Source organism: Arachis ipaensis, chromosome B6 (assembly GCF_059453495.1).
Source record: "Arachis ipaensis isolate K30076 ecotype BB chromosome B6, ASM5945349v1, whole genome shotgun sequence".
In the NCBI taxonomy this organism is placed as follows: Eukaryota; Viridiplantae; Streptophyta; class Magnoliopsida; order Fabales; family Fabaceae; genus Arachis; species Arachis ipaensis.
In genome coordinates this window covers 145,300,864-145,314,289 of record NC_142441.1, presented here as the reverse complement: position 1 = coordinate 145,314,289, position 13,426 = coordinate 145,300,864, and the positions used below count along the sequence as shown (strand labels likewise).

At 34.5% G+C, this 13,426-nt stretch overlaps 2 protein-coding genes across 5 annotated transcripts; one reads left to right on the top strand and one right to left on the bottom strand.

The window, feature by feature from the left end:
• The first annotated feature begins 286 nt into the window (after positions 1-286).
• LOC107644178 (uncharacterized) lies at positions 287-5,486 on the top strand. 4 transcript variants are annotated; one of them, XM_088491500.1, is made up of 4 exons: positions 287-2,094; positions 3,683-3,738; positions 4,182-4,269; positions 4,673-5,486. In XM_088491500.1, exon 1 carries the CDS (start codon positions 378-380, stop codon positions 2,052-2,054), a length of 1,677 nt encoding a protein of 558 aa, XP_088347626.1. In that variant the 5' UTR covers positions 287-377; the 3' UTR covers positions 2,055-2,094; positions 3,683-3,738; positions 4,182-4,269; positions 4,673-5,486. The 4 variants fall into 4 exon arrangements, with proteins under 4 accessions (XP_088347626.1, XP_088347625.1, XP_088347627.1 ...); XM_088491501.1 differs by having other exon boundaries at positions 314-415; positions 516-3,738; XM_088491502.1 differs by having other exon boundaries at positions 320-415; positions 765-3,738.
• A 4,430-nt stretch (positions 5,487-9,916) lies between these two features.
• Positions 9,917-12,695, bottom strand: LOC107647497 (putative boron transporter 6). Its single transcript, XM_021105845.2, has 7 exons — positions 12,465-12,695; positions 11,636-12,142; positions 11,249-11,344; positions 11,042-11,158; positions 10,650-10,963; positions 10,274-10,556; positions 9,917-10,174 (listed from the first exon to the last, which is right to left on the bottom strand). The coding sequence occupies exons 1-7, from the start codon at positions 12,678-12,680 to the stop codon at positions 10,010-10,012; spliced, it is 1,698 nt and encodes a 565-aa protein (XP_020961504.1). The 5' UTR covers positions 12,681-12,695; the 3' UTR covers positions 9,917-10,009.
• Positions 12,696-13,426: the final 731 nt, after the last annotated feature.

Genomic DNA, 13,426 nt, shown 5'->3' with positions numbered 1-13,426 from the left:
GACAAAGAAAGGTGTAACCATGGAGGCGGCGCAGTGAAACCCTAGCAGAGCGTCGGGCGCTAGATGAGGAGTACCACTCTAACTCAGTTTTGTTTGCAGGAAAAGATAATTATATTTTAATGCATTCATATATCTTGATTTTTGTGTACATTGCATTAATAAAGAGCAACCTTAAGGATCATCAACCATGTATAAGTAAAATTGAAATATGGAAAGTACGTACTAATGCAAGGATTGATTAATAACATAGGGTTCAATTTGAAATTACTAAAATCCGTGGCCTAAATAAGATAACAAAAAGTCGAAACAATTAGACAAATAAGTGAATAACCTCGAACAAGCTTGATTCTACCCTCCCTCTGTTGGTGGTTGCAAGAATGTTGTCATTTCTCTCATTCTCACGAATCATGTTAAGGTATGCTCTTCAAATCCCAAATCCCTCTCCTTATTGTGTTCCCTATTCAGCTTTCCGTCTTTGCTTCCCTTCAACTTCATCCCTACACTCTCCCTCTCAGTCCCAATCACTTGATGAAGCTGTTGATTCCTTCACTCGCATGCTCTCTATGCGTCGCCCTCCATCCATCATCCAATTCACCAAGATTTTGGGATCTCTTGCCAAGACCAACCATTTCCCCACCGCCATTTCCCTTTTTCAGCAATTGCAAGCAAGAGGAATCGCTCCCGACTTATTTACTTTGAGCATCCTAATTAATTGTTGTTGCGGCATGGGTCGTATGACGCTTGCTTTCTCTGTATTGGCCAAGATTTTCAGAATGGATTATCAACCTAATACGGTAACATTGACAACAATCCTGAAAGGTCTCTGTCTCTGTGGTAGTGTTGAAAAAGCAGTGCGCTTTCATGACAGACTGCTGGCTCATGGATTTCACTTTAATCAAGTCACTTATGGGACCTTGATCAATGGCCTCTGTAAGACCGGACACACATCAACTGCTATTCAAGTGTTGAGAAACATCCCACGGCATGGGATTGTTCCTAATGTCGTCATGTACAGCGCAATTATTGATAGCTTGTGCAGGGATACACTTGTAAGTGAGTCTTTTCATTTATTCTCTGAAATGCTTGCTAAGGGAATTTATCCTAATGTTATCACATACAATTCTCTCGTTTTTGGATTGTGTCTTATGGGTCAATTTAAGGAAGCCATTGATTTGCTAGGTGATATGGTGCTTAAAAACATTACTCCTAATGTTTATACCTATAGTATTTTGATCGATGGGCTATGCAAGGAAGGAAAGATCAAAGATGCTAAGAATGTGTTGGCTGTGATGATAAAACATGGTGTGAAACCAAATGTGGTTACTTATAACAGCTTAATGGATGGGCATTGTTTGGTTAATGAAGTAAATAAGGCAAAATTTGTATTCAACACAATGGTCCAAAGTAGAGTGTCACTTGATGTTCAAAGTTACAGTATCATGATTAATGGCTTGTGCAAAAGTAAAATGGTTGACGAAGCCTTGAATCTCTTTGAAGAAATGTGTCGTAAGTACTTGGTTCCAAATACGGTAACTTACACCACTCTTATTGATGGCTTGAGCAAATCAAAGAGAATCTCTTGTGCTTTGGAGCTTCTTGTTGAGATGCATGATAGAGGTCAACCTGCTAATGTAATCACTTACAATTCCTTGTTGGATGGGATGTTTAAAAACCAGCAACTTGACAAGGCACTTATGTTATTCAATCAAATGAAAGAGAGTGGCATTGATCCAGATATATATACATACAACATACTTATAGATGGCCTGTACAAAAGTGGAAGAATTAAAAAGGCAAAAGAGATATTTCAAGATCTTTCCATTAAAGGCTATCGTCCAAATGTGCAGACATACACCATTGTGATCAATGGGCTTTGCAAAGAGGGTCTGCTTCTCGAAGCATTGGCACTCATGGCAAAAATGGAAGACAATGGTTGCTTACCCAATGCTGTGACTTATGAAACAATCATTCGTGCTCTATTTGAAAATGGTGAAAATGATAAAGCGGAGAAACTTCTTCGTGAGATGATATCTAGAGGCCTATTGCAAGCATAAAAGTAGATGAGATTCTTCTTGTTAGACATCACAAAATGTTGTTCGTATCTCTTTCTTTTTAACTTGTGTTTTGTTACCATCTTCTCGATCGACTTTCCATTCGATACTAATGCTTTTAGATCTTCACATGATTGTGATTCTTTATTCTGCTTTACCCACACCTAAGTGTTTTCTTTGCCGTAGCTTATTTTATGGCATTTTCGGTGACTAGATGGCTGTTATATGTGGCCTGAAGGATCTATCATTATTTCCATTTTTGTTTTTGTAATTATATATGTGCATTGGTGTTAATTTATTCCTAAGCTGAAACGGTTGTGATTTTCATCATTCAAAGGGAATCCTTGTTAGTTGTGAAGCTTCCCTGCACTCTTATTGTCTTTCGATCTTTTCATTTCCCCCATATTTAAAGTAAACCCCCCCATATTTATTCTCTTTTGGGAAATGATTGCTAGAGGCTTATTGAATGGTTTATAGAAGGTAAGATACATCAACTCAAATTAATAATTTTTCTATTATTGTTGAAATTATTACAAAACTTAGTAAATTTTGTGGCAATTGGATTGGAGGATTTGGGAATTATCATGAACTCAATAGCAGCGGTTTTGGTTATCTCATTATTATGAATGAATTTTGAACTTTTGTTATTGGATGACTTTTGAGTCTCTGTTTGTTGCCATGGCTATAATGCATCCTATTTTGGTAGATATTCTTTGTTGTAACTGATTTGTTAGTGCTTAAGATTTCTTGATAGTAACCTAGAGCTCATGATTGGTGTGATGAGCAACTGTGCTTTATTTGACTGAATTTCCTAGGAAAAGATATGTAGTGCCAAGAGCCTAAGATTAATGGCATAGGTATATGATTTTCACTGCTATCTTCAAAACAAATTCATCTGCTAAATGCATGACCCCACTTTTTTGTTAACCGTTTTTGACGTTTTGATCTTTTTTACAATCTGAGCTGAAGAAATCTGTATATTAAAGTATGTTATCACACAATGTGAATTTGGGTAATATGGTTTAAAGATGAAGTATCTTAAAACCTTTGGTCATTTTCATAGTTAGTGTTACTCAGTTGTAATTCTTAGAAACTTAACCAACCAAAAATATGTACATATGAAATAGCTCTTCACAGAGATTTTCTGTTAATGCGTAGTTGAACTGTTTCATTACTTGTTGAAATCCTATATAGGGATTATTGTATTGACATTGTTTAAACATGTTGAAAAAGCTTTTATTATTAAAACATGGTTTGGAGTTTTGTTGTTTGTTATCAGCTACACCTGTCTTAAAAGATCTGGTGATTCTAACCCCAAGTACAATTGTTTTTACACCTATTCCTTTGGTTTTTCTAAATCTTCTTTGCATTGTGATGGCTGAGGTTAGAATAAAGAATTAAAAGTGAAACAATGTTGTACAATTTGAGGTTGCATTTTTTTAGAATATCTTTGAATGTTAGTACAATTTCTTTTGGGATCAAAAGTTGAACTATGATATAGCCTCGTTGCTGATTAACTTATTTTATCAAACTGATTTTGAACCTGTATTGGTGGTTGAGTATTTTGGATTCTTGACATGGTTTTCATCTTTGTTCCACGAGTAATACCGATCTACCTTATTGATTCCTAGGTACACTGAAGCATGTTAAGTTGCAGCATGGGGCAGACAAAAATTGAACTTCTCCAGTATGAATTTTCTTTATACTTGGATTTCAATTTGTCTCCTTCTTAATAAATTGAGACACTCAAATTAATATTTTCTTAGCTTATTTGGTTTCTAGTTGAACCCATACTCATTGGATTTTAAGCTTCAAAATCAGTTTTAGATGGAAGTGACTAATAGTTGCTTTCACAAAAAATCACTTTTCAGACAGCATTAGTAAACATAAATTAATTCAATCTCAAACAAGATAGAATATGTTTGATGTTGCTATACACATTGAGGAATTAATCTTAGCATTATTAAATTAGGTTGTTCATATACTATTATTTTGTGGTGCATAAATCAATTTTTAGACTTGCTTTGATTAAAATTTCCTTTTTCACAAATAAGTACAGGAAATATTCATTTGATCTTGTGAAGGGTATAATCATGGTTTATTTTAATGCTGGTGTCGAAACCATTGCAGAAGCAAATCAGTGGTTCTCAAGTGCCACAAACCAGAGACAATGTAAGCATGAGAAGGCTCAATCATGGAATATGTATCAATAACTAAGGTAAGACCAATACATTGTTGATGTTGAAAAGTTATGAACAGCAATGTATGGGAAACCATATCAAAAGGATAAAATCTAGTCAATTTAATCTGATAAATGCATAATTGCATAAGAAATTTAATGTTTGATTATTATTTTTTTTCTTACTTTTACTCTTAAACAAAACTCTGTTAAGAAAAATTGCTGAAAACAATGTCATTTCTATAATTCTATGGAAGGTTACATTACAAGATATATATAAGGGCTGATTCAAATAGCTTTTCACTTTAGACATTGTTTTTGGATTCAAGCTTTAACCAGAATGCATCAAAATTGCACACACAGACTATCATTGTTCTTTCAAGAACCTCTCAATTGAACTATTCTACTAAGTACTATCATTGACTTGTTTTGGGAGGAACAGCTCTTTGCAACTGAATGCTACAAGAGGTAGCATTTCAGGGCCAAATCCAAGTTGTTGAGGGGGATTCTTATTTGTACAAATGGCACTTCAAACTTAGAACGAGCACGAAGGAATTAACGATACTTCTTTATCTTTTGAGTTGTTCTGCCGGATCGATTGCTCAAGACCTTTGGTTTCTATCCGGACTTGATGAAAAAAATGGGATCACTTCTTATGAACTCGTTGAGAATGATTCTGATCTAGTTCATGGCCTATTAGAAGTAGAAGGCGCTCTAGTGGGATCCTCACAGACAAAAAAAAAATGTTGCAGTTAGTTTGATAATGATCGAGTGACATTGTTTTTTCGGTCTGAACCAAGGAATTTCTTAATATGATTTAAAAAAGATCTTGTTTTATGTTGATAAGAGATTTCTCTATAAAAAATATGAATTGGAGTTTGCAAAAGGAGAAGGAGTCTTCGACCCGCAAGAGATGGAGGAGGATTTATTCAATCACATAGTTTGGGCTCATGGAATATGGCGCTTTCTTCTTTTCATGCTCTGCTATTTCATTGTCTAAGGAGGCTTTAGCAATTTTGGTGACGAAAATGAATAGAATGCCTAAGAAGAATAATTGTTATTATTAAATCTCCAAAAGAAGGAGAACGGATTTTCTAAATATTTTCGTTTTTACACTTGATAAGATCATGTTATCTTGAGCTTTTTTTTCTTTATATATATATATCTTGTTGAGGATGCAAATTATCTTTTGACTCCAATGTATAACTCAGTTAAAATTATTCAATTCATTTTGAGCATTACTATTGAATTAGTAATTTAGAATAAGAAAACAAAATTTGATAGATTTTTTTTAACGTCTCTTATTTCTTAAAAAATATTACTATTTGTTATGTTAATTAAAGTAATTAAAATAAATAAATACAAAGGTCGAACAATTGTGCAAGGAAGAAATTGTTGAAATAAATAAATAAGAGATATATGATATAAACTCTTGTCTAATTCTTGTATTCTTGTCGAATGATGAATTATTAATTGTCAATTATATATTTTCTTACCATTTTCTATTGGCAATTTCAGAAAAGAGTTCAAAAAATAAAAAAAAGAAAGAAAGAAAGAAGAAACTTGTTAGGGGTTCACAATTTTCTTTTCTATTTCATGATAATGGAAACAATTCTTAATAATCAACGTGTATTTTTTTTTTTGTTTTGTTAATTATAAAATAATTTAAATGCTTAATTAATTAATAACAGCCATATTCTATATGGTGTTAGGAGTGCTTGGTAACGAATTGTTAGTCGACATACATAGAATACTCAAGAGAAGAAGAATTGAGTATTAACCATTTCAACAATTTTTTTTTATTTTGCAATACTTTAAAAACTTTTAATAGTATAGAACAGTGGCGGAGCCACGTTTGTGGGAAGGGGGGCAATGGCCCCTCCAAAACCTTTAATTTTTTAGTTTAGTTTCCTTTTAATTTTCAATTTTTCTCTCTTCTTAACTTATAGTTTTCATGTTCGCCCCTCCCAAAAAATTTTTTAGCTCCGCCCCTGGTATAGAATTGAATTGAATTCTATCAATAATTGAATTTCAGCTAAAATTAAATTGAATTGAATTCCAATATTTAGAATATTTATGTGAAAATTGGAACTGTGAAAGGTTGAGAGACAGAAAGCGAGAAGAAAGAGAAGCAGAAAAAGTGGTGAAATGATTCAGATTTCTTGTTGAAAGAGAATGAAAAATTACAAAGGTAAAATTTGGTATAGCTGCACTATATATACAACAGCATGTGGACTAACCAACTCTAGTTAAGCTAAAACCAACTAACTAACTAAGGTAAGTTAACAGTTAGTAATCTCTAACTAACTAGCTTTACTATAATTAGCATATGGTATAATAACGATATATATCAACTAACATCCCCTCAAACTAGGAGTGTAAACATCTAACAATCCTAGTTTGCGATAACATGAATAGAAAGGTCCTGGAGCAAGTATTTTGGTGAGCAAATCTGTTGTTTGGTTAGTAGATGTGACAGGAAGCAGCTTCAAGATCCCCTCATTGGCCATGTCTCGCACAATGTGGCAGTCAGCCTCTATGTGCTTCGTCCTCTCATGCAGAACTGGATTAGCAGCCATGTGAAGTGCGGATTGGCTATTGCTATAGAGGGTGAATGGCTGCGCATGATCAATGCCAAGAGTTCTTAATAACTGAAGAAGCCACAGACCCTCACACGTCGCATTTGCCAATGCTCGATATTCCGCCTCTGAAGACGATCGAGACACAGTTTGCTGCTTGCTGCTCTTCCAAGAGATTAAGGTGGTCCCTAGGAAGAAACAGTAGCCAGAAACAGATCTCCTTGTGTCTGGACAAGTTGCCCAGTCAGCGTTCGCAAACCCAGTGAGGCTGAAATCAGTGCTGAGAGGGAAGAACAGACTTGCAACAGGGGGCTTCTTGAGGTAGCGAAGTATCCGCAGAGCAGCTTTATAGTGTTTAGTCATTGGGGACTCTAGGTACTAGTTGAGTTTACCCACGGCAAATGCAATATCTGGCCTTGTTGTTAGTCAAATACTGTAGTTTATCAATGAGGCGATGATAGAGCTTTGAATCATTTATAGGGTCTCCAGAGGCCTTTGATAGATGAGTGGAATAATTTATCGGTGTGTATACGGGTTTGGCTTCGATCAACCCAAATTCCTCTATCAAATCTGTAGTATATTTCTTTTACAACAAAGCAAGCCCCTTAGTGTTGTATGCAACTTCCATGCCAAGGAAATATTTGAGTTTTCCCAGGTCCTTGATGCTGAAGTGGGTATCCAATAGCTGTTTGATCCGGGTAATTTCTTGAATGTCGTCGCCTGCCAAAACCAAGTCATCAACATAGGCTATAATGGCTATGAAATTAGATGGAGTTCGCCGAGTGAAGAGTGAATAGTCTGACTTGGATTGTACGTATCTAGCTTCAGATAAGACTGAGACAAGCTTGGTATTCCACTGGCGACTAGCTAGTTTTAGTACATAAAGTGACTTGTTAAGCTTGCAAACTGATCCAGCAAGGGCTTCAAGACCATCAAGGACCTTCATGTATACCTCTTCCGGCAAATCCCCATGAAGAAACGCCGTATTGACATCTAACTGGTGTAGATACCACAGCTTGGGGACTGCGATAGAAAGTAAAACACATAGTGTTGCCATGCAAACCACCGGACTGAAGGTGTCAAAATAATCGAATCCCTCTTTTTGATTAAAACCTTTAGCCACCAGCCTGGCCTTATGCCTTTCAACAGTCCCATCAGCATTGAATTTCACCTTAAAAACCCATTTAGATCCAATTACATTCTTTCCAGGAGGCAGTTTGGTAAGCACCCATGTCTTGTTATTTTCAAGAGCAAGAAGTTTAGCATTTATTGCATTCTTCCAACAAAGATGTTGAATTGCTTCATTGTATGATTTTGGTTCTGAAATGGTGGACACAGCTAAAGAAAAAGCTCTGTAATTCGGTGAGAGTTACTGGTAAGTGATATATTTGGAAAGAGGGTACCTGGTGATTGAATGTGTCCTGATGATGGTAACAATGCACATTGATAGTCATCCAAATAGACTGGTGGTTTTCTAATTCTGTTCGGTCTTTGGACAGCAGTGGGGTGAATAATTTGTGGAGGTGATGAGTGATGTGAATGCAATGGTGGTAATGGTGTATGCTGGGATGAATGCGATTCCTGGTTTTCAATTGGTGGATGAAGGGGTGTCAATATATGATTTTTTGACTCGACAGATTGTGATTGTTGTCCTGGGCTAGTGCGAAATTGTGTGTGCTAAAAAATTTGATTCGAATGGTTTTTATGCTCGTCATATATGGGAGAAAACAAGTTTGTGTTATCTATATGCTGACTATGTGCATGCACATGACTTTGAGGTGTAGAATCTGAATTCTTTTCAAAAGAAAACACTTTCTCGTAGAATTGAACATTTCTAGATAGAAACAGTTCTCTTGAATTAATGTCATACAAGATAGAACCTTTAGTGTGTAACTTATAGCCTAAGAACACACACTTCCTTGCCCGTTTGTCTATGTGCGGTGAGGGTGGTAGCATAAGCCAAGCAACCAAAAACTTTCAAACTCGGTAAATCTGGTTTTTCAAAAAAAATAGTTCATAAGGTGCTATGTCCTTTAAAGCGATGCTTGGTAACCTATTTATGAGAAAGGCGGCATGGCTAACAGCATAAGTCCAAAAGGATTTCGGAATTGAAGAGTGAAATAAAAGTACTCTAACCATGTCCAATAGGTGTTGGTGCTTCCTCTCTACCACACCATTTTGTTGTGGTGTTTCGACATAAGATGTTTGATGAATGATGCCTTTTTCTTCAAAAAATGAAATCAAATTAAATTCGGGTCCATTATCAGACCTGAAGCACTTGACAATTTTTTCAAACTGTGTCTCTATGTGTGTCACAAAATTCTTAACTAGGATTGGTACTTCAGACTTTAATTTGAAAAAATAAACCCAGGTGAACCTGGTTTTGTCATCAACGATTGTTACCTAATTATATTCTATTAGTTTCGAACATTTCTTTCATATCTAATTCTATCATACTTAAGCCATTCATGCTATATTCAAAATTTCGTATCTTATACCTTCGATCCAAAAATTAAATAATATACATTTTTTGGTAATAATAAAAAATTTTTAAAACTAATAATTTTTAATATTTTTATCATTATTTAATCGATATAAATATTAAATTATTTTTAATAAATAATTTTATTAATTAATGTGTACAAATTTTAAAAAATATATATACAAATGTATTGATTTATGTTTGTAAAACTAATGTAAATTATATATTTATTATATGCAAAACCTGTAAATATAAATACAAATTACTAACCACTAAATTATGATATTTATTAGTCATGTAGTAGTAACATAATGTCTGGATACATTAAAAATTTCAGACTAAAATAATTATCTACTCCAGATTTTTTTGGTTTAATAAAACATCGCCTTCTTGTTCTTTGTCCCTTTTAATTTTCTCATATCACATGAACTCTTATTCTTTTCCCTCTGATCTGGGATTTGTGATGGCCAAGTAATGAACAAAACCGAGCGTCAAACTCGAGAATATTCTAATATACTTTTTAATTTCCTATAATATACTGAAACCTAATTCAATACTCAACTCATCTCTATGTGCATTTCTTTATAGTTCCCATGGTTGAATCCTTTGTATTTTATTTGAAGAAACTTGAGCATTCCAATCCCCTTTGATAGGATTCCACTCACATCATGATCAATTCTAATTATAAGAAAGCCAATAGAGTAGTGAGACTTCAGCATTATTGTTGATGAGGAGGTTCTTCAGAATGAGAATGGGATTCTCTATCTAATCTTGTTAGAGTTCTATGTTTCAACTCTCCTCTGTGAGTAGTCATCTCATCCAATATCTCTGCACCCAAACCTAACTTATCATCCTCATCATCCGTGTTACCCTGCTCGTTATCCTGTACAAAACAAATGTTTTCATCTTCCAACTTAAATACTTAAATGCTTCTGATGCTATATAAAAGTTGAAAGAAGCATAGTATATAAATGAAGCGTACCATCATGAGTGGTATCATTTGAGAAACAGTAGGATCACCAGCAACTTCCTCGTACTCAGAAGCATCAAGTTCATGAAGATGTTGGGCTTTGAAGAACTTAGGAAGGAGATGCTCTCTAATGAGTATGAGAAGGAAGAAAGGCAAAGGGAACAGTATTCCTCCCGTTGGTATCCACGTCATCCCGTAACAAATCAAGAAATACACCAATTGCAACCCTGTGAATAATGCTGTCACCTTGAATGGTACCAGCTCCACAAAACTTGCATGTGGACCTTCCAAAATTCTGCACAAAATCAATTATCACTAAATTTACTATACTTCTTAAAAAATACAATATTAAAATTATTTTAAAAAATTCTTAAATTATAATACTTACTTGTAGCGGCGACTTTTTGGGATAAAGAGTAGCAAGAACCTTTCCCAGAATTGATTGCCAGGGAGACTATCAATGGCCATGAAAGCAAAATATCCCCACAAAACTGATGTAGGTATTTTTCTTATGATGGGGATCATCAAAACTGATAACCCAACCATAAGAGACTGCAACAAGTTGCTAAGCCTTTGCTCATTAACACGCACAGGTAGATGTTCCTCTATTTGTTTCATATCAAAACTTTCTACATTTTTTTCACCTTCCTTCTCATCCTCAGATTTCATCACTGCCTTTTTCAATTTCTCCATTTCTTTAAACTACACCAAGTCAAAAGTGTTCATTAATAACTAGAGAATTTTAGTGACTGATGAAAGTGAATTTGTGGTAAAACTTACAGTAGGATCTGCATCCATTTCTATAATCACAGATTGCATCCTGCCGAATAATTCTGCGTGGCTCCCTTGTTTCTTAAGCACTTCTTTCGCTTTCTTCTCCATCTTCTTTCGGATAATCTACAAATTCATGGAATTATTGTTATTATTATGAGTTGATGACTTAATTTGGAGTTGCCAAAGATGAACACTTTAACTATTATTTATTACCTGCCTATTAAGAACTGCAAGACTCTTTGTATGCATTGGTGATTGAGGAAGGACTCCATTTGATGGAGGAAGCCCAAGAACACCACAAAGTAGAGTCTAAATTAAACATAAAACAAAATAATCTATCATCCAGTCACATTCTATTTACACACTCAATAAATAAGGGAACTACTTTTTGCTAATGTGCATTATTATTATTATGTGGAGTTAATAGCTGAGAGAGCCTTTAAATAATTTGTTAAGTTTGACTAAATTATCATCTAACGGCTCTGAGCTATCAACTTCACAAGAAGTTAACTGCGCTTGAGTTTTGACCGTTATGTAATTTGATTTACAACGAGAATGCATGAAAATTAAAATAAAATAGAAGAGAGCATATATATATACCATGAGTCCAAGCAAGAAAAGATCATAGTGGTAAGCAGAAGGTTTTTGAAGGTTAAATTCCTTTTGCTGAGCCATCTTGGAAGCAACACTATGATCAAAAAAGTATAAAGCAGCAACCATGAGAGCAGGTATAACCGCCGCCACAATATAAAAGATGGGTACCTTGCCCATGTCCTTCACTACTGTCCAGTGGTAGAGAGATTCAGATTGCCAGGGCAGTGGACAAAACAACCTGCGAGGAACTTGAGATGGAACTTTGCTTGGTTTTGTGTACGATAATGCAGTCCAAAACACCACCATCAATGGAACCCCATAATCTGCTATTAAAGCTCTTAGCCACCCTGTCCCATATCGCCAATGTCTTGCTTTTCTACTTTGCTTCGCACTCAGAAGTAACCCAAAAGAGAATATCACAGCCAGTAAGCCATTTATGTATCTCCATTGGAATTTTGAATCCTCTGAGTTTCCATCTCCGCCCTCAGCTGGAAGGAATTCGTACAACACACCCTGTGCTACACAAAAACAGTTCTCTACTTCAATAATCTTTTTCCTTTTATTATTTATTTGGAATGTTTCTAATTGTTTTTTAGTTATTTAGATTATTTTTTTATCAATAACTGTTGTAATTATTTTTTTTAGTAAAAATACATAAAGAGTACATAGTATATAAGATGTAATAACTTAACAAATATTTTTAAAAGGAATTTTTCATTCTCTTCGACAATGAAAAAAATTTATTTTTCTTTCTTTTTTAATCCTTTCTGGTTCATCAAACCATCAACATCACAATTTGAACAGTTTAAGGCATAAGATTTTCTTCGATTTATACCTTTACAGCTTGTTGAACGAAAAGGACAGTGATTAGCATTCCGAATAATTCCTCGCAAATTCTTGTGAACCTTGAGATAACTGTGCATGCATTGAAAATTGCAAGCACAATTAGAAATAATGCTGTCCACACACAAACCCAAGCAGCCCAAGGCAAAAAGAGTTTGGCACCGAAATCTGGTTTTGATGCGCAAAACTGAAACATAATATGATACATTATAATGGTGGGTTCAGCAACACCAACAATCAACAATGGCTGACCACCAAATATTGAGTGGATAATTCCACAAAGCCCCGTAGATATTAATGATTCCACTATCCCCAAGCTCCCATCTGCATTATATAATCAAATATTCCATGCTTATTATTTACAAAAAAACCAAAGTAATCAATTAACCATATGTTTCGTTTATATTTTTACTTGCATATTTTTACAAAAAACCAAAGTAAAGAATCTTACTTGTTTCCTTATTAAGTTGTTCCCCAAAAGCAATTACGGGGATAGCAGAAGCAAAAAATATGTAGAAAGTTGGAGCAAATATCCTGAAATTAATTAATCACACAACAATATTTCAAAGGTTATGTTAGGTAACCAGTAATTTTCTTGAATAACATGAATAACCACCAATCAAATAAAAACACACTACACTTTTAAATTACTCACCTAAATCTTAATATTAGAATAACCATCCGCACACCTAGTGAAATGAATATCCGATATTCCATTGTTCACATTGTTTAGTATTTTCATTATTTATATATACTTTTCCTATTTGAAAACTTTCTAGCCAATTCATGCAATGTGTTTCCCAAGTCCAAAAATAAAATTGATTTACCTAAAGCCAGATTTAAATCCCTTTGTCCAATCTTCTTTATAGCATGCAAGTCTTCCTTTGACATCATCACTTATCCCTTCAAGTGGTTTCATGGCTGAAGCTCCAAAATTGATATATCAATTAACAA